The sequence below is a fragment of the Oncorhynchus mykiss genome, chromosome 12 (assembly GCF_013265735.2).
Source record: "Oncorhynchus mykiss isolate Arlee chromosome 12, USDA_OmykA_1.1, whole genome shotgun sequence".
Lineage (NCBI taxonomy): Eukaryota > Metazoa > Chordata > Actinopteri > Salmoniformes > Salmonidae > Oncorhynchus > Oncorhynchus mykiss.
The window spans coordinates 1,713,824-1,741,455 of record NC_048576.1 but is presented as its reverse complement, the minus strand read 5'-3'; the positions used below and the strand labels follow the sequence as shown (position 1 = coordinate 1,741,455).

Sequence of the window (27,632 nt, the reverse complement as noted above, 5' to 3'; positions counted from 1 at the left end):
GGGTAGGTTTTAATAGTCACAGTGGGTACAACGTCTCCTATACACTTCCTGATAAACTCAGTCACCATATCAGTGTATTCGTCAAAGTTATCCGATAGGAAACAGTGGAAACATACAGGGGATGTCTATCAATCCTTTACAGATACTGCATCTCAGAGGGAATATCTCCCCATACAGAGACATAACAGTCAAGGGTTTCATCAATAAGTGCATAGACGATGTCGTCCCCACAGTGACTATAAGAATGTATCCAAACCAAAAAACCCATGGATTAGAGGCAATATCCACGCTGAGCTAAAGGCTAGAGCTATCGCTGAGCTAAAGGCTAGAGCTATCGCTGAGCTAAAGGCTAGAGCTATCGCTGAGCTAAAGGCTAGTGCTATCACTGAGCTAAAGGCTAGTGCTATCGCTGAGCTAAAGGCTAGAGCTATCGCTGAGCTAAAGGCTAGAGCTATCACTTACAATGAACGGGACACGGACATGGGCACGTACAAGAAATTCCGCTACGACCTCCGGTGGAATCCTGTTACACCGGCTACGAAGCTCGTCGTACATGTCAGGGCTCGCAGACGATAACTGATTACAAAGGGAAACCCAGCCGTAAGCTGCCCAGCAATGCAGAACTCCCAAACAAGCTAAATCTCTTTTATGCTCGCTTTGAGGAATATAACACTGTGCCTTGCATGAAAGCCCCTGTTTTTCCGGATGACTGTGGCCGATGTGGGCAAAACATTTCAACTGGTTAAACTGCAAGTTCCAATCCCCGAGCTGACAAGGTACAAATCTGTCGTTCTGCCCCCTGAACAGGCAGTTAACCCACTGTTCCTAGACCAGTTAACCCACTGTTCCTAGTCCATCATTGAACATAAGAATTTGTTCTTAACTGACTTGCCTAGTTAAAAAAAAAGGTAAAGGAGACTTCTGCTATTTGGTTGTGACTTTTATGAAGTAAATTGTTTGATTAAATGTTTTATTTGACCTTACTATTAGCCCATACAAACACATTGTTAAATAAAGGTTTTAAATAATAATAACACTTTTTAAATAGCAACAAATAGCAGGGTGCGTTCTCAGACCTGCTGGCAGGTGTCTTCACAGACATTTAGCATTAATATGGAGATGGTCCCCTCCTTTGCTGCTATAACAGCCTCCACTCTTCTGGGAAGGCTTTAATATGGAGATGGTCCCCCCTAACAGCCTCCACTCTTCTGCTATAACAGCCTCCACTCTTCTGGGAAGGCTTTCCACTAGATGTTGGAACTTTGCTGCTATAACAGCCTTCACTCTTCTGGGAAGGCTTTCTACTAGATGTTGGAACATCGCTGTGGAGACTTGCTTCCCATTCATCCACAAGAGCATTAACGAGGTCGGGCACTGATGTTGGGCGATTAGGCCTGGCTCGCAGTTGGCGTTCCAATTCATCCCAAAGGTGTTCGATGGGGTTGAGGTCAGGGCTCTGTGCAGGCCACTCAAGTTCTTCCACACCGATCACGACAAACCATTTCTATATGGACCTCGCTTTGTGCACGGGGGCATTGTCATGCTGAAACAGGAAAGGGCCAAACTGTTGTCACCAAGTTGAAAGCACAGAATCCTCTAGAATGTCATTGTATGCTGTAGCGTTAAGATTGCCCTTCTAAGGGGAACTAAGGGGCCAAGCCCCAACCATGAAAAACAGCCACAGACCATTATTCTTCTTCCACCAAACTTTACAGTTGGCGGTATGCATTGGGGCAGGTAGCGTTCTCCAGGCAGATGCGTCTGTCGGACTGCCAGATGCCTACATGCTCATTGAACCCTTATGACTGAGATAAACATCAAAACCGCATGGAACAGATCTACAGAAAGCTGTGATAAAATGGCACGCAGGGTTAACAGGACATAATTCATGCGGTTTTGCAACACAGATTATAAGTAACCCTCTGTGGTAGCCTACCGGTATGCTTACAAAGCAGAATCAATAAGTTAGCCAGTTAACTTGCCCAAATATTCTGAAATAACTTTTTTTATTTTTTATAATGAACCTGAAAATGAGTAGTTGTTTCTGGTTGTTTATTAAAGTCAGCTGCATGGTTAGTGGCTAACTCATTGAACCTACTTTGTTGTATAGCCATCGGACTGAACGTTTTGGTTCATTTAATTGACACGTTCGCTGGTTATTTATTAAGCATCTGGTAAGGTTCATTCATTCGATTCAAAATGCATGCATCTCCCTGCGCCATTATTACTTCTGGATCTATGTTCGCAACGAGGGGATGGAATGGAACGAGCAGGACTGTCATGTCTACATGGGATACAGCTTTTGTCAAAACATTTTTTTGTTTCATTTTAGCTAACCCTAACCCTTTTCCTAACCTTAACTTAATTATCCTAACCTGCCACGTTAATTATCCTATCTTTGGGGCAGGTAAAAACAACTTGTAGCGTAAATTCTCCTAAACCTGCTACGAAAAGTCCATTTTGACAAAAGCTGTATCCCTTCTAGCCAAAACCGAGCAGGACCGGTGCACCGGGAGAATGAGAATTGAGCCAAGAAACAGAGACATACCTTCAAAACAAGAACCATTTCAGATGCTGCCTGTCGCTACCTCTTTCAGATTCTATCTGACTGTCTCTGGGTATAAAATAAAATATGACAGGCCAATCGACATGTCGCTTATCCTCCGCTGAATAGCAACATAGCTGTCCTTGTCGTTGCACAGACGGGAATGTCAACTCGGAAAGATGGTCCGCATAGCGAGCGTCCTGGGGTTGGTGATGCTCAGTGTTACTCTGCTCATACTCTCATTGATCAGCTACGTGTCAATAAAGAAAGATTTTCTATTCACGACCCCCAAATACGCAAGTTCAGGGGGTTCTCGGATGTATATGTTTCATACCGGATTTCGGTAAGTATTACAATAACATCTCGCAATAGAAATGTATGCTATGTGCGTAGGCAATAGCCTGCTGAAGTGTGCGGTTTCACGTTCTTGTAGCATGACGGTCTTTATTATCATGCAACATATCATGGTGTGTTTTTATTTCCAGAATAGCAGGGGGGGGGGGGGGGGGGGGGGGGCTTTTTCTAAAAACCAGAGGTTTCATATTAGGGGGGCTTGTGTCATAGGCTGCTAGCCTACAGTCTGCTACACCACAAACCAAAAGGCCTATACTGTCACAGTATAAATATAACGACGCCTGTGTTGGTTCTCTCGTCATATTCTAAGGTCATATCAATAATCAACGTCTCCATATTTCCCACGATTATTGAATTTACCGCATGTCACTGTTTTTTTATTTATTCAGCCTGATATCAAGGTCGAATCTCAGCCAAATTAATGAATACAACAACAAGCCAGCTCACCGGTCGGAAATACAGCCGAATTTAATCCTATCTGGTCATGAACAAGAAGCACAGCGCATGTTGTAATGATCGTACTGCTGTGAAGGCTTTGTCACCAGGCCCCTGTGTTATGATGCTCAGCTAGAGAGGTCCCGAACGTCCAGCTGTGACGCAATAGCCACTGGCTGCTGTGTTCTCTGGCTCGCTCAAGGGAGCTGTCCTTGGTTCTGATTTAAATGTGGCGGTAGATTCATTTCCACCCTGTAATCATTCCCCGCTTTGTTGAAACCAAGGTGTATCAGGCTGTACTATTGGATGCCCTCCCTTCCTCTCCACAGAAACTAAACATATATATATATATATATATATATATATATATATATATATATATATATAGTTGAAGTCGAAGTTTACATACACTTAGTTTGGAGTCATTAACACTTGTTTTTAAACCACTCCACAAACTTCTTGTTAACAAACTATAGTTTTGCAAGTCAGTTAGGACATCTACTTTGTGCATGATACAAGTCATTTTTCCAACAATTGTTTACAGACAGATTATTTCACTTAAAATTCACTGTATCACAATTCCAGTGGGTCAGAAGTTTACATACACTAAGTTGACTGTGCCTTTAAACATCTAGGAAAATTCCAGAAAATGATATCATGACTTTAGAAGCTTCTGATAGGCTAATTGACATAATTTTAGTCAATTGGAGGTGTACCTGTGGGTGTATTTCAAGGCCTACCTTCAAACTCAGTGCCTCTTTGCTTGACATCATGGGAAAATCAAAAGAAATCAGCCAAGACCTCAGAAAAAGTCTGGTTCATCCTTGGGAGCAATTTCCAAATGCCTGAAGGTACCACGTTCAATAGTACGCAAGTATTAACACCATGGGACCACGCAGCCGTCATACCGCTCAGGAAGGAGACAGGTTCTGTCTCCTAGAGATGAACGTACTTTGGTGCAAAATGTGCTAAATCAATCCCAGAACAACAACAAAGGACCTTGTGAAGATGCTGGAGGAAACGGGTACATAAGTATCTGTATCCACAGTAAAATGAGTCCTATATCGACATAACCTGAAAGGCCGCTCAGCAAGGAAGAAGCCACTGCTCCAAAACAAGCCATAAAAAAGCCAGACAATGGTTTGCAACTGCACATGGGGACAAAGATTGTACTTTTTGTAAAAATGTCCTCTGGTCTGATGAAACACAAATAGAACTGTTTGGCCATAATGACCATCGTTATGTTTGGAGGAAAAAAAGGGAGGCTTGCAAGCCGAAGAACACCATACCAACCATGAAGCACGGGGGTGGCAGCATCATGTTGTGGGGGTGCTTTTCTGCAGGAGGGACTGGTGCACTTCACAAAATAGATGGCAACATAAGGATGGAAAATTATGTGGATATATTGAAGCAACATCTCAAGACATCAGTCAGGAAGTTAAAGATTGGTCGCAAATGGGTCTTCCAAATGGACAATGACCCCAAGCATACTTCCAAAGTTGTGGCAAAATGGCTTAAGGACAACGAAGTCAAGGTATTGGAATGGCCATCACAAAGCCCTGACCTCAATCCTATAGAACATTTTTGGGCAGAACTGAAAAAGCATGTGCGAGCAAGGAGGCCTACCAACCTGACTCAGTTACTCCAGCTCTGTGACGAGGAATGGGCCAAAATTCACCCAACTTATTGTGGGAAGCTTGTGGAAGCCTACCCGAAACATTTGACCCAAGTTAAACAATTTAAAGGCAATGCTACCAAATACTAATTGAGTGTATGTAAACTTCTGACCCACTGGGAATGTGATGAAAGAAATTAAAGCTGAAATAAATCATTCTCTCTACTATTATTCTGACATTTCACATTCTTAAAATTAAAGTGGTGATCCTAACTGACCTAAGACAGGGAATTTTCACAAGGATTAAATGTCAGGAATTGTGAAAAACTGAGATTAAATGTATTTGGCTAAGGTGTATGTAAACTTCCAACTATATGCACTACTGTTCAAAAGTTTGGGGTCACTTAGAAATGTCATTGTTTTTGAAAGAAAAGCACAGAATATTTGTCCATTAAAATAACATCAAATTGATCAGAAATACATTGTAGACATTGTTAATGTTGTAAATTATTATTGTAGCTGGAAACGGCAGATTTTTTATGGAATATCTACATAGGCGTACGAGAGGCCCATTATCAGCAACCATCACTCCTGTGTTCCAATGGCACGTTGTGTTAGCTAATCCAAATTTAGCATTTTAAAAGGCTAATTGATCATTAGAAAACCCTTTTGCAATAATGTTAGCACAGCTGAAAACTGTTGTACTGATTAAATAAGCAATACAACTGGTCTTCTTTGGACTAGTTGAGTATCTGGAGCATCAGCAGTTGTGGGTTCGATTGCAGGCTCAAAATGGCTAGAAACAAAAACTTTATTCTGAAACTCGTCAGTCTATTCTTGTTCTGAGAAAAGAAGGCTATTCCGTGTGAGAAATTGCCAAGAAACTGAAGATCTCGTACAACACTGTTTACTACTCCCTTCACAGAACAGTGCAAACTGGCCCTAGCCAGAATAGAAAGAGGAGTGGGAGGCCCCGGTGCACAACTGAGCAAGAGGACATTAGAGTGTCTAGTTTGAGAAACAGACGCCTCACAAGTCCTCATCTGGCAGCTTCATTAAATAGTACCCGCAAAACACCAGTCTCAACGTCAACAGTGAAGAGGTGACTTCCTTTGTCCAGTGTCTGTGTTCCTTTGTCCAGTGTCTGTGTTCCTTTGTCCAGTGTCTGTGTTCCTTTGTCCAGTGTCTGTGTTCCTTTGTCCAGTGTCTGTGTTCCTTTGTCCAGTGTCTGTGTTCCTTTGTCCAGTGTCTGTGTTCCTTTGTCCAGTGTCTGTGTTCCTTTGTCCAGTGTCTGTGTTCCTTTGTCCAGTGTCTGTGTTCCTTTGTCCAGTGTCTGTGTTACTTTGTCCAGTGTCTGTGTTCTTTTGTCCAGTGTCTGTGTTCCTTTGTTCAGTGTCTGTGTTCTTTTGCCCATCTTAATATTTTCTTATTTTTTTTTGCCAGTCTGAGATATGGCTTTTTCTTTGCCACTCTTCCTAGATGGCCAGCATCCCGGGAGTCACCTCTTCATTGTTGACGTTGAGAATAGTGTTTTGCGGGTACTATTTAATGAAGCCCAATAGGCCCTATATAGACAATAAGATACCATTTGGAAATCAATCATTTTAATTTAACCTTTTATTTAACTTGGCATACTAACTATACTGTACATGTAAAACAATCTCTCACACCTCGGTTCCATAACTCTCCATGTTTTATCCCCACAGCCACAGTCGAATCCCTTCACAAGTACAATGCCACCAGAATATCATCCAACCAATGTATCAATGTGTTTGCCTCTGTCCACAGGTCTCAGCTGGCCATGAAGTACCTGGACCCAGCCTTCACCCCTCTGACCAAGGCCCTAAACGAGATCATCCAGGAGAACACTTCCAAATGGCGCTATAACAGGACGGCTTTCACAGAACATAGGTGAAGTAGCCTGTAGAATACATCTGGATGCTGTTCAGCATGTGCTAATGTTGCAAAACGTTTTAACAGAACGGCTTTCACAGAACATAGGTGAAGTAGCCTGTAGAATACATCTCGATGCTGTTCAGCACGCGCTAACGTTGCAAAACGTTTTAACAGAACGGCTTTCACAGAACATAGGTGAAGTAGCCTGTAGAATACATCTCGATGCTGTTCAGCACGCGCTAACGTTGCAAAACGTTTAACAGAACGGCTTTCACAGAACATAGGTGAAGTAGTCTATAGGATACAGTTGGTTCCTATTCATTAAGCACTAACTTTGCAAAATGTTTTACATCAGAAAATAGTGTTGTTATTGGACACCTTTTGGGGGGCCTAATGAACATGACCCACGCCAGGCTCATCGAAGCAGACTAACTTTAGACCAGGCTTGGTCTCTGGTGACAAACCTTAATATTAAAATGATAGAAGCAGATTTGGTTCTGGGTGCCGAGATTAGACCAGGCAATAAGCTATGGAGTGTTAGGAGAGAATGTTGTTTAGGAGTAGTTTAGAAATAGTTTAAGAGGAATGTTGTTTAGGAGTAGTTTAGGAGGGAATGTTGTTTAGGAGTGTTTAGGAGGGGATGTTGTTTAGGAGTGTTTAGGAGTGGTTTAGTCGGGAATGTTGTTTAGGAGGGAATGTTGAGTAGCTGTTTTTAGGAATGGTTTAGGAGGGGATGTTGTTTAGGAGGGAATGTTGTTTAGGAGTGTTTAGGAGTGGTTTATTAGGGAATGTTGTTTAGGAGGGAATGTTGAGTAGCTGTTTTTAGGAATGGTTTAGGAGGGGATGTTGTTCAGGAGTGTTTAGGGGGGAATGTTGTTTAGGAGTGTTTAGGAATGGTTTTAGGGGGGAATGTTGTTTCGGAGTGTTTAGGAGTGGTTTTAAGAGGGGATGTTGTTTAGGAGTGTTTAGGAGTGGTTTTAAGAGGGGGTGTTGTTTAGGAGTGTTTAGGAGTGGTTTTAAGAGGGGGTGTTGTTTAGGAGTGTTTAGGAGGGAATGTTGTTCAAGAGTGTAGGAGTGGTTTTAAGAGGGGATGTTGTTTAGGAGTGTTTAGGAGGGGATGTTGTTTAAGAGTGTTTAGGAGGGAATGTTGTTTAGGAGTGTTTAGGAGGGAATGTTGTTTAGGAGTGTTTAGGAGGGAATGTTGTTTAGGAGGGAATGTTGAATAGCTGTTTTTAGGAATGGTTTAGGAGGGGATGTTGTTTAAGAGTGTTTAGGAGGGGATGTTGTTTAAGAGTGTTTAGGAGGGAATGTTGTTTAAGAGTGTTTAGGAAGGGATGTTGTTTAAGAGTGTTTAGGAGTGTTTAGGAGGGAATGTTGTTTAAGAGTGTTTAGGAGGGGATGTTGTTTAAGAGTGTTTAGGAGGGGATGTTGTTTAAGAGTGTTTAGGAGTGTTTAGGAGGGAATGTTGTTTAAGAGTGTTTAGGAGGGGATGTTGTTTAAGAGTGTTTAGGAGGGAATGTTGTTTAAGAGTGTTTAGGAGGGGATGTTGTTTAAGAGTGTTTAGGAGGGGATGTTGTTTAAGAGTGTTTAGGAGGGGATGTTGTTTAAGAGTGTTTAGGAGGGAATGTTGTTTAGGAGTGTTTAGGAGGGAATGTTGTTTAAGAGTGTTTAGGAGGGGATGTTGTTTAAGAGTGTTTAGGAGGGGATGTTGTTTAAGAGTGTTTAGGAGGGGATGTTGTTTAAGAGTGTTTAGGAGGGAATGTTGTTTAGGAGGGAATGTTGTTTAAGAGTGTTTAGGAGTGTTTATGAATGGTTTTAAGAGGGGATGTTGTTTAAGAGTGTTTAGGAGGGGATGTTGTTTAAGAGTGTTTAGGAGGGAATGTTGTTTAGGAGGGAATGTTGTTTAAGAGTGTTTAGGAGGGGATGTTGTTTAAGAGTGTTTAGGAGGGGATGTTGTTTAGGAGTGTTTAGGAGGGGATGTTGCTTAAGAGTGTTTAGGAGTGTTTAGGAAGGGATGTTGTTTAAGAGTGTTTAGGAGTGTTTAGGAGGGGATGTTGTTTAGGAGTGTTTAGGAGGGAATGTTGTTTAAGAGTGTTTAGGAGGGGATGTTGTTTAAGAGTGTTTAGGAGGGGATGTTGTTTAAGAGTGTTTAGGAGGGAATGTTGTTTAGGAGGGAATGTTGTTTAAGAGTGTTTAGGAGGGGATGTTGTTTAGGAGGGAATGTTGTTTAGGAGGGAATGTTGTTTAAGAGTGTTTAGGAGGGAATGTTGTTTAGGATGGAATGTTGTTTAAGAGTGTTTAGGAGGGAATGTTGTTTAGGAGGTAATGTTGTTTAAGAGTGTTTAGGAGGGGATGTTGTTTAGGAGTGTTTAGGAGGGAATGTTGTTTAAGAGTGTTTAGGAGGGGATGTTGTTTAAGAGTGTTTAGGAGGGAATGTTGTTTAAGAGTGCTTAGGAGGGGATGTTGTTTAAGAGTGTTTAGGAGGGAATGTTGTTTATGAGGGAATGTTGTTTAGGAGGGAATGTTGTTTAGGAGTGTTTAGGAAGGGATGTTGTTTAGGAGTGTTTAGGAGGGAATGTTGAATAGCTGTTTTTAGGAATGGTTTAGGAGGGGATGTTGTTTAGGAGTGTTTAGGAGTGTTTAGGAAAGGATGTTGTTTAGGAGTGTTTAGGAGGGAATGTTGTTTAAGAGTGTTTAGGAGGGGATGTTGTTTAAGAGTGTTTAGGAGGGAATGTTGTTTAAGAGTGTTTAGGAGGGAATGTTGTTTAAGAGTGTTTAGGAGGGAATGTTGTTTATGAGGGAATGTTGTTTAGGAGGGAATGTTGTTTAGGAGTGTTTAGGAAGTGATGTTGTTTAGGAGTGTTTAGGAGGGAATGTTGTTTAAGAGTGTTTAGGAGGGGATGTTGTTTAAGAGTGTTTAGGAGGGAATGTTGTTCAGGAGTGTTTATGAGGGAATGTTGTTTAGGAGGGAATGTTGTTTAAGAGTGTTTAGGAAGGGATGTTGTTTAGGAGTGTTTAGGAGGGGATGTTGTTTAAGAGTGTTTAGGAGGGGATGTTGTTTAAGAGTGTTTAGGAGGGGATGTTGTTTAAGAGTGTTTAGGAGGGAATGTTGTTTAAGAGCGTTTAGGAGGGGATGTTGTTTAAGAGTGTTTAGGAGGGAATGTTGTTCAGGAGTGTTTAGGAGGGGATGTTGTTTAAGAGTGTTTAGGAGGGAATGTTGTTTAAGAGTGTTTAGGAGGGAATGTTGTTTAGGAGGGAATGTTGTTTAGGAGGGAATGTTGTTTAAGAGTGTTTAGGAGGGAATGTTGTTTAGGAGGGAATGTTGTTTAGGAGGGAATGTTGTTTAAGAGTGTTTAGGAGGGGATGTTGCTTAAGAGTGTTTAGGAAGGGATGTTGTTTAAGAGTGTTTAGGAGGGAATGTTGTTTAAGAGTGTTTAGGAGGGAATGTTGTTTAAGAGTGTTTAGGAGGGGATGTTGTTTAGGAGTGTTTAGGAGGGAATGTTGTTTAGGAGTGTTTAGGAGGGGATGTTGTTTAGGAGTGTTTAGGAGGGAATGTTGTTTAGGAGTGTTTAGGAGTGGTTTTAGGGGGGATGTTGTTTAGGAGTGTTTAGGAGTGGTTTTAAGAGGGGATGTTGTTTAGGAGTGTTTAGGAGTGGTTTTAGGAGGGAATGTTGTTCAGGAGTGTTTAGGAGTGGTTTTAGGAGGGAATGTTGCTAATGTATTATCTGCTGGTGTAAAAAAGTGCTTTATAAATACATTTGATTGAATTTGATTGATATTACTGGATCGTAAGGAGAGTTAGCAAGTTCCATGCATACAGGATTCAGTAATAGGTCACCAGGCATTTATTTTGGGGTTCCTAGTGTGCAAGGGGGGGGGGAGTGGGACGCTACCACTGGTGGAAGAGAAGGCAGACAACATGGACACTTCTTGAAGGTGCAATATGCAGAAATCGCTCTGCCTTTTCCTGGTTGCTCATATTCTAATAGTTTGCCTACTTTCAGTTTATTTGACAATAGAGAATCATTGTACAATCTAAACCGCTGTGAAATATATTTTCCATAACCCAAAATATTGTATTTTCAGCTGTTTAAAGTTGGCTTACAAAACCTAAAGTTCACAAAAACTAAACTTAAGAACGAGAAACATAGAAATAGCGCACATAGAACAGATCTACCGCTTCTTAGACTTCCTTTCAATGACAAATGACAGTTCTATGAATCCAATTTCTATGGGAATTTAGTGTGTCAATGAGGATCTGGTTAGCGCTTTGTGGTACTATCATTTGTTTTTCAACAGGAAAATTAGTAAGGGCTATTTCACAATCACCTGACCTCAGCAAAATTGAAAAGGTTTGGGATGAGTTGGACCGCAGAGTGAAGAAAAAGCAGCCAGCAAGTGCTCAGCATATGTGGGAATTCCTTCAAGACTGTTGGAAAAGCATTCCTCATGCAGCTGGTTGAGAGAATGCCAAGAGTGTGCAAAGATGTCATCAATGCAAAGGGTGGCTACTTTGAAGAATCTAAAATATAACATATATTTTGGTTTCTTTAACACTTTTTTGGTTACTACATTATTCCATATGTGTTATTTCATAGTTTCGATGTCTTCACTATTATTCTACAATGTAGAAAATAGTAAAAAATTAAGAAAAACCCTTGAATGAGTGGGTGTATTTGAAACTTTTGACTGGTACTGTATATATTTCCTGAACTTTCTTATATCTCCCATAGGGGTCCTGATCAAATTAAGTACACTACATAGGACATAGGGTGCGATTTGGAATGTAGCCTAGCATTTCCCCCACCTGTCTGATCTCTCCATATCTTCCAGAAAAGAGATCTCTCAGCACATCGACATCGCCCACAACTTCACCCTGACCCGGAGCAGCGTGCGCGTGGGTCAGCTGATGCACTATGACTATTCCAGCCACAAGTACGTGTTCTCTATCGGAGAGAACTTCAAGTCCCTGCTTCCCGAGGCCTCCCCCATCGTCAACAAACACTACAATGTGTGTGCCGTGGTGGGGAACAGCGGCGTCCTCACAGGGAGTCGTTGTGGTCCCGAGATCGAGAAGTTTGACTTCGTCTTCCGCTGCAACTTCGCTCCCACGGAGATCTTCCACCGGGACGTGGGGCGGAGGACCAACCTCACAACCTTTAACCCCAGCATCCTGGAGAAGTACTACAACAACCTGCTGACCCTCCAGGACAGGAACAACTTCTTCCTGAGTCTGAAGAAGCTGGACGGGGCCATACTCTGGATCCCTGCCTTCTTCTTCCATACCTCGGCCACGGTGACCAGGACACTGGTCGACTTCTTTGTGGAGCACAGAGGACAGCTGAAGGTTCAGCTAGCCTGGCCTGGCAACATCATGCAGTACATAAACCGGTAAGACTGGACACACCAGAGTGATTGGTTGATTGATAAATTGATTGATTTGTTGGTTGGTTGATTGATTGATTTATGTTTATTGTCCTTCAAGAGGAAGCTCTTAACTGATCACAAGTTACATATTAACACAAGTAATATAGAATCACAACTTGGACACACCTAGCATAGCACTGGACACACCTAGCATAGCACTGGACACACCTAGCATAGCATTGGGCACACCTAGCATAGCACTGGGCACACCTAGCATAGCACTGGACAAACCTAACATAGCACTGGACACACCTAGCATAGCACTGGACGCACCTAGCAAAGCACTGGACACACCTAGCATAACACTGGGCACACCTAGCATAGCACTGGACACACCTAGCATAGCACTGGGCACACCTAGCATAGCACTGGACACACCTAGCATAGCACTGGGCACACCTAGCAAAGCACTGGACACACCTAGCATAGCACTGGACACACCTAGCATAGCACTGGACACACCTAGCGTAACATTGGATACACTTAACATAGCATTGAACCAGGGGAGGCTGGTGGGCGAACAGGCTCATTTTAATGGCTGGAATAGAATAAATAGAATGGTATCAAACACAACAAACATATGGAAACCATATTTGACTCTGTTCCATTTATTATATTCCAGCCAATACAATGAGCCCGTCCTCCTATAGCTCCTCCCACCAGCCTCTTCTGCATTGGACGAACATAACATAGTATCAGACACACCCAACATTGCATTGGACACACCCAACATTGCATTGGACACACCCAACATAGCATTGGACACACCCGACATTGCATTGGACACACTCAACATTGCATTGGACACACCCAACATTGCATTGGACACACCCAACATAGCATTGGACACACCCAACATTGCATTGGACACACCCAACATTGCATTGGACACACCCAACATTGCATTGGACACACCCAACATTGCATTGGACACACCCAACATTGCATTGGACACACTCAACATTGCATTGGACACACCCAACATTGCATTGGACACACTCAACATTGCATTGGACACACTCAACATAGCATTGGACACACTCAACATAGCATTGGACACACCCAACATAGCATTGGACACACCCAACATAGCATTTTGACTTTTGTATGTTCTTCTCAGAAATAGATTTTTATTTTAACCTTGTACAATCCATGCTTCTTACCATAACCTTTCCACCAGCAACTGACATGGAAATGTAGTAATACGCTAAGAAAAGAAGAGCTATCATTGACCAACACGATGTATATATTAGAATGTCGCGGCTAGCTGTGTAGCGATGTCTTCTCCTCTAACTGTACACGGATCAGCATCGTATTGAGCTTTTCACCTCCTTTTCCGAAGCTTTTAAAAACACGGAAGCTAATTTTAATTTTAATTTAAATTTTACCTTTATTTAACTAGGCAAGTCAGTTAATAACAAAATCTTATTTTCAATGACGGCCTAGGAACAGTGGGTTAACTGCCTGTTCAGGGGCAGAACGACAGATTTGTACCTAGTCCAACACTCTAACCACTAGGCTACCCTGCCACCTCTACACTCTAACCACTAGACTACCTGCCACCTCTACGCTCTAACCACTAGGCTACCCTGCCTCCTCTACACTCTAACCACTAGGCTACCCTGCCTCCTCTACACTCTAGCCACTAGGCTACCTGCCACCCCTACACTCTAACCACTAGGCTACCCTGCCTCCTCTACACTCTAACCACTAGGCTACCCTGCCTCCTCTACACTCTAACCACTAGGCTACCCTGCCGCCTCTACACTCTAACCACTAGGCTACCTGCCACCTCTACACTCTAACCACTAGGCTACCTGCCACCTCTACACTCTAACCACTAGGCTACCCTGCCGCCACCGGGGTGGAAACTATGGATACAACTTCCTCCGCGCTCCTGCATTATCGTAATTCATATATGCTCGCCACTAGAAATCACTGCGTTAGAACGTTTCTGTTAGCTTATACATCCTGAAAAAATACACCATATTACTGGTCTGCTAATGTGCCTGGACCTTGTAGGTTAAACTGCAGAGAGTAAAAAAAACTAACTGATCGAAATGCCCCGAACAAGCAGACTAGATATTCCTAAATGAATTTGCATTCAAAATGCCAGGCTTTTGAGCGGTTATTCAAATGGGAGACTATTCACTGCAGTTTACAGCCAATTCATGGCTTTTAAATCAAATTGTATTTGTCACATGCACCGAATACAACAGGTGTAGTAGACCTTACAGTGAAATGCTGTTATTTATTTATTTAACCTTTATTTAACTAGACAAGTCAGTTAAGAAACAATTCTTATTGGCAATATCTGCCTACCCCGGCCAAACCTGGGCGACGCTGGGCCAATTGTGGCCAAAATACTAAAATAATGGGAAAGGGCAGTGTTGAGTGCAATAGAGGTTGCATCATCTATGGATCTGTTGGGGCGGTATACAAATTGGAGTGGGTCTATGGTTTCTGGGATAATGGTGTTGATGTGAGCCATGACCAGCCTTTCAAAGCACCTCATGGTTACAGCCGTGAGTGCTACGGTTCGGTAGTCATTTAGGCAGGTTACCTTTGGTGTTCTTGGACACAGAGACTATGGTGGTCTGCTTGAAACATGTTGGTATTACAGACTCAGTCAGGGAGAGGTTGAAAATGTAATTGAAGACACTTGCCAGTTGGTCAGCGCATGCTCGGAGTACACGTCCTGGTAATCCGTCTGGCCCTGCGGCATTGTGAATGTTGACCTGTTTAAAGGTCTTACTCACATCGGCAATGGAGAGCGTGATCACACAGTCGTCCGGAACAGCTGATGCTCTCATGCATGCTTCAGTGTTACTTGCCTCGATGCGAGCATAGAAGTGATTTAGCTTGTCTGGTAGCCTCGTGTCAATGGGAAGCTCTCAGCTGTGCTTCCCTTTGTAGTCTGTAATAGTTTGCAAGCCCTGCCATATCCGACGAGCCTCAGGGCCGGTGTAGTACGATTCGATCTTAGTCCTGTATTGATGCTTTGCCTGTTTGATGGTTCATCGGAAGAAAATACGGGATTTCTTATAAGCGTCCGGGTTAGAGTCCCGCTCCTTGAAAGCGGCTGCTCTACCCGTTAGCTCAGTGCGGATGTTACCCTGTATTTATGGCTTGCATGTTTCGTCACAATATTGTTTTGAATGTTCGTTTTGAACTGATACCCAACTGAGCATTCTACTCAATGCATCATCATTGAGCGTTGAAGAAGGTTTCATCAAATTGCAGTGGCTTGGAAATCCAATGGCGTTCAAAATGAGGCAAATAATTTGTAGGAAACCATTTTGTCACCATTTTGATGTCACCAGATTATAACGTTAGCTAGCTAAGATTGCGGGGAGACAACTGGATTTTAGCTAGCTAACGTTAGCTTTGCTAACTATTTTTGATGAATTTTGCTAGCTTATGACAATATTGCCATATTTTTAAAGTAAATTTGACGACATGATAATGCTAGAAAAGTTGTTTCCTACTAATTATTTGACTATTTTATCAATGTCATGAGGTCCTCCACTCCCTCTTCTCCCGGTCCCAGGATCCCTGCTCCTCCTGCTTGGTCCTTTGGTGGTGGGTAGTTCTGTCACGAACGTCGTCAGGGAAATGACCGGACCAAGGTGCAGCGTTGTAAACGTACATTTCATTTTATTTTGGATGTCGCCAACAAAAACAAGAAACAACAAAAACGAACGTGAAGCTTACTAGGGCTATACAGGCCACTAACAAAGTCAACTACCCACAAAATGCAAAAGGAAAAAAGTCTGCCTTATTATGATTCTCAATCAGAGACAACGATAGACAGCTGTCCCTGATTGAGAACCATACCCGGCCAAAACATAGAAACACAGAACATAGAGTTTCCACCCGAGTCGCTGGAGGCTCCGGACCGGTGACCGTTGTTGGAGGCTCTGGACCGGAGACCGTCGTTGGAGGCTCCGGACTGGAGACCATCGTTGCAGGCTCCTGACCGGGGACCATCTCTGGAGGCTCCGGACCAGGGACCGTCGCTGGAGGCTCCGGACTGGGGACCGTCGTTGGAGGCTCCGGACAGGAGACCATCATTGCAGGCTCCTGACCAAGGACCATCGCTGGAGGCTCCGGACCGGGGACCATCGCTGGAGGCTCCGGACCGGAGACCATCATTGCAGGCTCCTGACCGGGGACCATCGCTGGAGGCTCCTGACCGGAAACTGTCGCTGGAGGCTCCGGACCGGGGACCATCACTGGAGGCTCCTGACCGGGGACCATCGCTGGAGGCTCCTGACCGGGGACCATCGCTGGAGGCTCCTGACCGGGGACCGTTGCTGGAGGCTCCGGACCGGGGACCATCGCTGGAGGCTCCTGACCGGGGACCATCGCTGGAGGCTCCGGACCGCGGATCAATGCTGGAGGCTCCGTGCCATGGATCCTCACTGCAGGCTTCGTGCCATGGATCATCACTGGAGGCTTCGTGCCATGGATCATCACTGGAATGAGGAGACGTATAGGCAGCCTGGTGCGTGGAGCTGCCACAGGGCTTACCAGGCTGGGTAGACACACTGGAGGCTGGTTCTTGGAGCAGGCACAGGACTCACCAGTCTGGGGAGACTTGCAGGAGGCCTGGTTCTGGGAGCAGGCACAGGACTCACCAGGCTGTGGAGACATACTGGAGGCTTGGTTCTTGGAGCAGGCACCGGATACACTGGGCCGTGGAGGTGCACTGGAGGTCTCGAGCGTAGAGCCGGCACAACCCGTCCTGGCTGGGTCGTTACTTTTGCGGGGCGCTGGCACAGGACGCACTGGACTGTGCAGACGCACCGGAGACAGTGCGCAGAGCCGGCGCAGGATATCATGGGCCAAAGAGATGCAATGTAGGCCAGGCGCGCTGAGCCATCCTGGCTGGATGCCTCTCGTCCTGGTTGGATGCCCACTCTAGCCCGTCCAATGCGGGGAGCTTGAATGTAGCGCACCGGGCTGTGAACGCGCACCGGAGACACCGTGCGCTCCACGGTAAGCACGAAGAGTTGGCTCAGGTCTAAACCCCGACTCTGCCACACTCCCCGTGTGTCCCCTCCAAAAAAATGTTTGGAGCTGCCTCTCGTGCTTTCCTCGTTGCCGTGACTCCTGGTATCGCAACCATTCCTCCCTTGCTGTATCCACCTGTTTCCATGGCAGGGTCTTGTCCCCTGCCATAACCTCCTCCCATGTCCATAAGGTCCTCCACTCCCTCGTCTCCCGGTCCCAGGATCCCTGCTCCTCCTGGCCACGCTGCTTGGTCCTTTGGTGGTGGGTAGTTCTGTCACGAACGTTGTCAGGGAAATGACCGGACCAAGGTGCAGCGTGGTGAGCGTACATTTTCTTTTTATTTTGGATGTCGCCAACAAAAACAAGAAACAACTGAAACGACCGTGAAGCTATCTAGGGTTCTATAGGGGAAAGGGGACAAATACACTACCAGTCAAAAGTTTTAGGACAGCTACTCATTCAAAGGTTTCTCTTAATTTTTTACTATTTTCTACATTGTATAATAATAGTGAAGACATCAACACTATGAAATAACACACACGGAATCATGTAGTAACCAAAAAAAGTGTTAAACAAATCAAAATATATTTTATATTTGAGATCCTTCAATTAGCCACCCTTTTCCTTGATGACAGCTTTGCACACTCTTGGCATTCTCTCAACCAGCTTCATGACGTAGTCACCTGGAAGGCATTTCAATTAACAGGTGAGCCTTGTTCAAAAGCTCTTTCCTTCTTAATGCGTTTGAGCCAATCAGTCGTGTTGTGACAAGGTACGAGTGAATAAATAGAAAACCTTGAATGAGTAGGTGTTCTAAAACTTTTAACCGGTAGTGTATGTATATTAACTATAGTAATGCCACAATACCACAGGATCTGTACATAGCCCGGTAGAATGGCATTACATACACACAGCATACGTATAACCGTCTTGCCATAGAGAGAGAACTAATCATTCGGAAGGCACGATTTATTGCCCTCTCTCTCTCTGGCCTAATGTAGATCTTCTCTGATCTGTGTCCGGTGCCTCAGAGTCATAAATCTCACTGAGGACAGTCTGAAACATCTAGAATCTCTTGCCATGGCTTAACAGTAGCATGAATAAGTGTTAAAGTGTGCATATAGGCTATACGAATTAACCATCTCTAAACAATCAGGCATCCAATGCAATATAAACAACATGCTAATAGGGTATCTGTCACGCCTGCTCCCGCTCCCCCCCCCCCCCCCCCCCCCCCCCCCCCCTGGTGCTTGTGGACGCCAGGCTGCCCTGAATTACGGACTCCTGCCACCATCATTTACGTACACCTGCCTTCCCTCGTCACGCGCTTCAGCGATATTGGGCTCACCTGGACTCACTCAGTCACCTGTTTGTTACCTCTCCTATATTTGTCAGTTCTCCAGCTCTGTTCCCCGGTGCGGCATTGATTGTCATGTGTCCGTGTTTCCCATGTGCTGACGCTGGTCCTGTCTTGTTCTACGTCTGTTCCCGAATAAATGTCTGACTCCCCGTACCTGCTTCTCCTGTCCGGCGTCGGTCTTTACAGTGTCTGAAATATACAAGCTGCAGCAGTACTACACAACTACAGAGGTAATTAGGCCTAAAGGCAATTGCTTGCAGTCAATCATCATCTTAACGTAGGTAACAAACCTCTCGACAATAAATCCCATAACTCACTTCTTGGATGCATCGACAATCTTCCTAAAATAAACAGTCAACTTGGTCGTGAACCAGAACTTGCTAATGGGACTGTGGGGAAAGTTATGTGCACAGGCATGGCCTTTTTTACAGTCTGGCCGTATTAGAGGGGCAGCTGATAGCCAGTGTCACTTTAAAGAACCATGGGGGCCAGGAGGGTGCACAATGTTGAGGGAACAATGTCGTGGCAGAGGATCCACTAACTCAGTGGTTGCAGGGCCGCTGGGGCCCTTCCTTGGGCGCTGAGTACAATGCCGGAGGCTGGCCACAGCTGAAGGAGGAATGTGGCACGCCTGCCACAACTGTCTTCGGTAGCTCACTGAGGTTGGTGTCTCTTTCACCACTGCTGAACGCGATGGCTCCCATAGTGGAACAGACTGGGACCCCTGGGTGAGGCTCGTCGGGAATCTGGAGGCAGGGACACTCTAAGCCCCAGAGACGTGGTCAGGGGGTTCCCCACGTGCGGTGGCCAGAGGGTCCTCAGGTCAGGGAGCGGTGGGTCCCCAGGTCAGGAAACTGTGGGTCCCCAGGTCAGGGGGCTGAGGGCCTAGCAGGGCAGGAAACCTAGGACCTGACAGGGCAGAGGACTTGGAACCTACTGCTAAGACGGAGGACTGCAAGCCAGGTATGGTCATTGTGGCCGCAGGCTGACAGGACGGGGCTTATCCTACCAGGCCGTGGCGGTCTGAACCAGTATTCCCTATATAGTGCACTACCTGGTGACCACAGCCCTATGGGCCCTGGTGACCACAGCCCTATGGGCCCTGGTGACCACAGCCCTCTTGGCCCTGGTGAACACAGCCCTCTTTGCCCTGGTGAACACAGCCCTATGGGCCCTGGTGAACACAGCCCTATGGGCCCTGGTAAACACAGCTCTCTTGGCCCTGGTGACCACAGCCCATGAGCCCTGGTGACCACAGCCCTATGGGCCCTGGTGACCACAGCCCTCTTGGCCCTGGTGAACACAGCCCTATGGGCTCTGGTGACCACAGCCCTATGAGCCCTGGTGTCCACAGCTCTCTGGGCTCTTGTCAAAAGTAGTGTGCTAGAAAGTGAACAGAGTGCTATTTGGGACACAGCCTGGTTGTACTATCATCTCCCTCAATCCCATTAAAGTAACCTGTTCGCACTGAATATCTTCATTTAACAAGCTCCGTCTGCATTAAACACCAGTGTCTATTGTGTCCATTGGGATAATGCATCAATGGTTTCAATTGGTTTACAACTTAGTACAGGAGCATGTACAGCACTCACACATACACACACACACACATAAACACACACACACATAAACGCTCGCACACACTCCAATCCATTCTAACAGTATTCATTCTAACAGTATCCATTCCAACAGTATTCATTCTAACAGTATCCATTCTAACAGTATTCATTCTAACAGTATTCATTCTAACAGTATCCATTCTAACAGTATCCATTCTAACAGTATTCATTCTAACAGTATCCATTCTAACAGTATCCATTCTAACAGTAACCATTCTAACAGTATCCAGTCTAACAGTATCCATTCTAACAGTAACCATTCTAACAGTATCCATTCTAACAGTATCCAGTACCCATTCTAACAGTAACCATTCTAACAGTATCCATTCTAACAGTATCCAGTACCCATTCTAACAGTATCCATAATAACAGTAACCATTCTAACAGTATCCATTCTAACAGTATCCATTCTAACAGTATTCATAATAACAGTAACCATTCTAACAGTATCCATTCTAACAGTAACCATTCTAACAGTATCCATTCTAACAGTATCCATTCTAACAGTAACCATTCTAACAGTATCCATTCTAACAGTATCCAGTACCCATTCTAACAGTAACCATTCTAACAGTATCCATTCTAACAGTATCCAGTACCCATTCTAACAGTATCCATAATAACAGTAACCATTCTAACAGTATCCATTCTAACAGTATCCATTCTAACAGTATTCATAATAACAGTAACCATTCTAACAGTATCCATTCTAACAGTATCCATTCTAACAGTATTCATTCTAACAGTATCCAATCTAACAGTAACCATTCTAACAGTATCCATTCTAACAGTATCCATTCTAACAGTAACCATTCTAACAGTATCCATTCTAACAGTATCCAGTACCCATTCTAACAGTAACCATTCGAACAGTAACCATTCTAACAGTATCCATTCTAACAGTATCCAGTACCCATTCTAACAGTAACCATTCGAACAGTAACCATTCTAACAGTATCCATTCTAACAGTAACCATTCGAACAGTAACCATTCTAACAGTATCCATTCTAACAGTATCCATTCTAACAGTATCCATTCTAACAGTATCCATTCTAACAGTATCCAGTATCCATTCTAACAGTAACCCTTCTAACAGTATCCATTCTAACCCTGTCTGTTCTGTTGGTCTGTGCTGCAGATACTGGAAGACCAAGCAGCTGTCACCGAAGCGTCTGAGCACAGGGATCCTCATGTACACTCTGGCCTCGTCCATGTGTGAGGAGATCCACCTGTACGGCTTCTGGCCCTTTGGCTGGGACCCCAACACGGGCAAGGAGCTGCCCTATCACTATTACGACAAGAAGGGTACCAAGTTCACCACCAAGTGGCAGGAGTCCCACCAGTTGCCAGCAGAGTTCAAACTGCTCTATAAAATGCACACAGAGGGACTTATCAAACTAACTCTCTCACATTGTGCCTAGACCTCACTGGACTGGACCGAACTAGACCTGGACTGGACTTGACTGGACCGAACTGTACATGGACTAGATCAGACTAAAAGGCTAAATCTGGCACATGATGTCATTTTCTGATTGTAAACTGGTTTTCTGGTTTAAGAAGGTGTTGAATAACCAGATTACAACCAATTGGTCGATGTTACTGTACAGCCAGCTATGAAGGTCTTTTTAATGACGACATCAAGAAATCGGGAGAAAGATGTTATATCTTGGTTGTTATCTGGTTAAATAACCAGAACCAGGTCACAACTAGACATAAAGACGTATTTTTCTGGTTGTAAAAAGACATAAGCATAACGTCATTCATTATCCAATCAGCATATAGCACAACCTGACCACGACATCATGAAACATGCCATTGCAAACAGTTTTTCCCGCTGCGATGGGCCAGTGAGATTCATACTGACTGCCCAAGATGGATTCCCAGGCTGCCCATGTTGTTGCCTGCTAGTGCTACGCTTTGTGACAGCTAAACTGCTATACTACAGCGGCTAAACTGCAGCGACTATACTACAGCGGCTATACTACAGCGACTATACTACAGCGGCTAAACTGCAGCGGCTATACTACAGCGGCTAAACTACAGCGGCTATACTACAGCGGCTATACTACAGCGGCTAAACTACAGCGGCTAAACTACAGCGGCTATACTACAGCGGCTAAACTACAGCGGCTATACTACATCGGCTATACTACAGCGGCTAAACTACAGCGGCTATACTACAGCGGCTATGCTACAGCGGCTATACTACAGCGGCTAAACTACAGCGGCTAAACTACAGCGGCTAAACTACAGCGGCTATACTACAGCGGCTATACTACAGCGGCTAAACTACAGCGGCTATACTACAGCGGCTATACTACAGCGGCTAAACTACAGCGGCTATACTACAGCGGCTAAACTACAGCGGTTATACTACAGCGGCTAAACTACAGCGGCTATACTACAGCGGCTATACTACAGCGGCTAAACTACAGCGGCTATACTACAGCGGCTATACTACAGCGGCTAAACTACAGCGGCTATACTACAGCGGCTAAACTACAGCGGTTATACTACAGCGGCTAAACTACAGCGGCTATACTACAGCGGCTATACTACAGCGGCTAAACTACAGCGGCTAAACTACAGCGGCTAAACTACAGCGGCTAAACTACAGCGGCTATACTACAGTGGCTAAACTACAGTGGTTATACTACAGCGGCTATACTACAGCGGCTATACTACAGTGACTATACTACAGCGGTTATACTACAGCGGCTATACTACAGCGGCTATACGACAGCGGCTAAACTACAGCGGCTATACTACAGCGGGCTAAACTACAACGGCTATACTACAGCGGCTATACTACAGCGGCTAAACTACAGCGGCTATACTACAGCGGCTATACTACAGCGGCTAAACTACAGCGGCTATACTACAGCGGCTAAACTACAGCGGCTATACTACAACCTGTTATACTACAGCGGCTAAACTACAGCGGCTATACTACAGCGGCTATACTACAGCGGCTATACTACAGCGGCTATACTACAGCGGCTAAACTACAGCGGCTATACTACTTCCTGTTATACTACAGCGGCTAAACTACAGCGGCTATACTACAGCGGCTAAACTACAGCGGCTATACTACAGCGGCTAAACTACAGCGGCTATACTACAGCGGCTATACTACAGCGGCTAAACTACAGCGGCTATACTACAGCGGCTAAACTACAGCGGCTATACTACAGCGGCTATACTACAGCGGCTATACTACAGCGGCTATACTACAGCGGCTAAACTACAGCGGCTATACTACAGCGGCTATACTACAGCGGCTAAACTACAGCGGCTAAACTACAGCGGCTAAACTACAGCGGCTATACTACAGCGGCTATACTACAGCGGCTATACTACAGCGGCTATACTACAGTGGCTATACTACAGCGGCTATACTACAGTGGCTATACTACAGTGGCTATACTACAGCGGCTAAACTACAGCGGCTAAACTACAGCGGCTAAACTACAGCGGCTATACTACAGCGGCTATACTACAGCGGCTATACTACAGCGGCTATACTACAGCGGCTATGCTACAGCGGCTATACTACAGCGGCTATACTACAGCGGCTATACTACAGCGGCTATACTACAGCGGCTATGCTACAGCGATCCAAGCTACAGCGGCTAAGACACAGTAATATCAGACTTTTTTATCATCATTATATATCAGAGCTCTGGTTTATCTATGGCACAATAGAAATGACAAAAATCGACAATACAGATTTTCCTGTATTGTGGATATATACTGTATGTACAGTTGCAGCTGGTTATATTCTAACCAAGTGGTTTTGGTGATTATTTTACATTTTTTTCTCCAGAGATTTAGGTTGCCGTGTTTTTTTTTTTTTTTTTTTGGCTTTTTAAGAATTTAAATAATGTTAAGAAAGTATCACTACCGAATAATATCATTTAACAGGCACGAGAAATGGTTAGTGGTTAGAGCGTTGGGCCAGTAACCCAAAAGGTTGCTAGAGCAAATCCCCCGAGCTGGTAAAAAGGTTAAAAAAAAAAAAATCTGTCGTTCTGCCCCCCCTGAACAAGGCAGTTAACCCACTGTTCCTAGGCCGTCATTGTAAATAAGAATTTGTTCTTAAACTGACTTAGTTGCCTGGTTAAATAAAGGTTAAAATGCAAAAAATTAAAATACAGTAAGTTCAAGATCTCTACAGTAACTTTTTGAGAGAGTTGGAGCTAGAGTCTCACATTTCAGCGTGTTGATGTACCGTATCTGCTCAGATATATTACAGTAACTTCTGTTGGCACTTGGAAAGAGGACACACATGCAAAGTCCTACTGTGTATATGGTGCTATGACTGAGAATAAATAGACTTCGATACAAAAATGGGGTGATACACTATACGTGGACACCCCCTTCAAATGAGTGGGTTCGGCTATTTCAGCCACAACCGTTGCTGACAGGTGTATAAAATCGAGCACACGGCCATGCAATCTCCATAGACAAACATTGACAGTAGATTGGCCTTCAGTGACTGTCGACATGGCACCATCCTACTGTAGGTCAAAGTAGACTCCAATACGAGAACGGGATGATAGCTAGATATGCTATTTATTGGCTCAGGCAACGAACAGTAGCCCCATCAATATAACCCTTGTGGTTGGAAGACTACATATTACCATAGAATTAGACTGGTCTACCTATTCATACATATTACCATATAATTAGACTGGTCTACCTATTCATACATATTACCATAGAATTAGACTGGTCTACCTATTCATACATATTACCATAGAATTAGACTGGTCTACCTATTCATACATATTACCATAGAATTAGACTGGTCTACCTATTCATACATATTACCATATAATTAGACTGGTCCACCTATTCATACATATTACCATAGAATTAGACTGGTCCACCTATTCATACATATTACCATATAATTAGACTGGTCTACCTATTCATACATATTACCATATAATTAGACTGGTCTACCTATTCATATATATTACCATATAATTAGACTGGTCTACCTATTCATACTGTACATATTACCATAGAATTAGACTGGTCCACCTATTCAGAGCCATATATTTAAATATGTATTTACTATTCACTGTGTACAAAACAATAGGAACACCTTCCTAATATTTAGTTGCGCCCCCTTTTGCCCTCAGAACAGCCTAAATTCATCGGGGTATGAACTCTATAATGTGTCAAGCGTTCCACAGGGATTCTGGCTCATGTTGACTCCAATGCTTCCCACAGTTGTGTCAAGTTGGCTGGATGTCCTTTGAGTGGTGGACCATTCTTGATAAACACGGGAAACTGGTGAGCGTGAAAAACCCAGCAGCGTTGCAGTTCTTGACACACTCAAACCGGTGCACCTACCACCATAGCCTGTTCACAGGCACTTAAATATTTTGTCTTGTCCATTCACCCTCTGAATGGCGGACATGAACAATCTCATGTCTCAAGGCTTAAAAATCCTTCTTTAACCCCGTCTCCTCCCCTTCATCTACACTGATTTGAAGTTGATTTAACAAGTGACATTAATAAGGGATCAGAGCTCTCACCTGGATTCACCTGGTCAGTCTATGTCATGGAAAAGAGCAGGTGTTTTGTACACACAGTGTATATTTAAATATTTAACTCTGGACCTGTTCACCGCTCCTCCACTTTGCGGACGTATTCCTTGGCATGACGTCGTCTGTCAAAATAAGAGAGAACATAACAAATTCAATGCGAACCCTTATGTTTTGTTCGTGTGTGTGTGTGTTTTATGTTTTTGTGTGTGTGACCCAGAATGTGTGTGTATGTTAGCAGTTCACTGTGTGCTCTGCTGTAAAGGGGATGTGTTTTTATTTGGTACTACTTTGGTCATACTATGGTGTTGAGATAACCAGGACTGGGATGGTGTGGGGATGAGACAGTATTACCACTACTGGTTCTACGAGGATATTCAGAGTTATTATTATACAAATGTTGTTGAGAAAACACAACTATTTTTTGTAATCTAGACGGATTTTCAAATGGCTATTTTTCTCCTGGTCTTATAGCGTTTACATGGCATTTGTTTGTCCTTGTTAAAAGTGACATGTTCCTTGTCTGTGGATAACTTACTCACATGAATAATCAGATATTCTACTTTTATTGATATACATATCTATTATATTTCTTTATATCAAAATGTCAACCTGAAATAATGTTAATGACATAGAAATGAATGATGACGTAACGAATTTGCTAAAAATAGCAACGACAAAAAAACAAATCATTTTGAGGATATTTGTATGTTTTGTTTTTGTATCTAATTCCCTTGATGTCTATGATGATTATTAGGTTTTTTTTCCACATTATTATCCTTTTCAATTATGACTTATCACTGAGTCTGTGCCTTGCTTAAAGATTGAAACATTCTCACAGCCCTGGAATTACTAAATCAAATAAGAATCATTTTCAGTTTGTATTTGAACCAACATTTTGTTTTTTTTACTCTGAAATGAATTAATAATAACCATACAACCATAGAACTGTACTACTAGAGTACAGTAAACATATTACAATACTACAGTACTGTAAATATATTATACTACTACAGTACTGTAAATATATTATACTACTACAGTACTGTAAAGATATTAGACTACTACAGTACTGTAAAGATATTATACTACTACAGTACTGTAAATATATTATACTACTACAGTACTGTAAAGATATTATACTACTACAGTACTGTAAAGATATTATACTACTACAGTACTGTAAATATATTATACTACTACAGTACTGTAAAGATATTATACTACTACAGTACTGTAAAGATATTATACTACTACAGTACTGTAAAGATATTATACTACTACAGTACTGTAAAGATATTAGACTACTACAGTACTGTAAAGATATTATACTACTACAGTACTGTAAATATATTATACTACTACAGTACTGTAAAGATATTATACTACTACAGTACTGTAAAGATATTATACTACTACAGTACTGTAAAGATATTAGACTACCACAGTACTGTAAAGATATTAGTCAGGTTAGACAGACTAGACAGACTAGACAGGTTAGACAAGCTAGATAGACTAGACGGACTAGTTAAGTTAGACAGACTACTCAGGTTAGACATACTAGTCAAGTTAGACAGGCTAGACAGACTAGTCAGACTAGATAGGCTAGACATACTAGTCAAGATAGACAGACTAGACAGACAAGACAGACTAGTCAAGTTAGACATACTAGTCAAGTTAGACAGACTAGACAGACTAGTCAGACTAGATAGGCTAGACATACTAATCAAGTTAGACAGACTAGACAGACAAGACAGACTAGTCAAGTTAGACATACTAGTCAAGTTAGACAGGCTAGACAGACTA

At 43.5% G+C, this 27,632-nt stretch overlaps 1 protein-coding gene across 1 annotated transcript; it reads left to right on the top strand.

Annotated features, from left to right (window-relative positions):
• The first annotated feature begins 2,683 nt into the window (after window positions 1-2,683).
• On the top strand, window positions 2,684-25,568 carry LOC110536897 (sia-alpha-2,3-Gal-beta-1,4-GlcNAc-R:alpha 2,8-sialyltransferase-like). Its single transcript, XM_021622573.2, has 4 exons — window positions 2,684-2,888; window positions 6,738-6,860; window positions 11,679-12,236; window positions 21,407-25,568. Exons 1-4 carry the CDS (start codon window positions 2,725-2,727, stop codon window positions 21,687-21,689), a joined length of 1,128 nt encoding a protein of 375 aa, XP_021478248.1. The 5' UTR covers window positions 2,684-2,724; the 3' UTR covers window positions 21,690-25,568.
• Window positions 25,569-27,632: the final 2,064 nt, after the last annotated feature.

Bases quoted from the DNA above. Each gene is read 5' to 3' on its own strand.
- LOC110536897 (XM_021622573.2), top strand. From the start codon at position 2,725: ATGGTCCGCATAGCGAGCGTCCTGGGGTTGGTGATGCTCAGTGTTACT. The intron at 6,861-11,678 runs GTGAAGTAGCCT...CATATCTTCCAG, and splicing joins ACGGCTTTCACAGAACATAG to AAAAGAGATCTCTCAGCACA. The intron at 12,237-21,406 runs GTAAGACTGGAC...TCTGTGCTGCAG, and splicing joins ATCATGCAGTACATAAACCG to ATACTGGAAGACCAAGCAGC.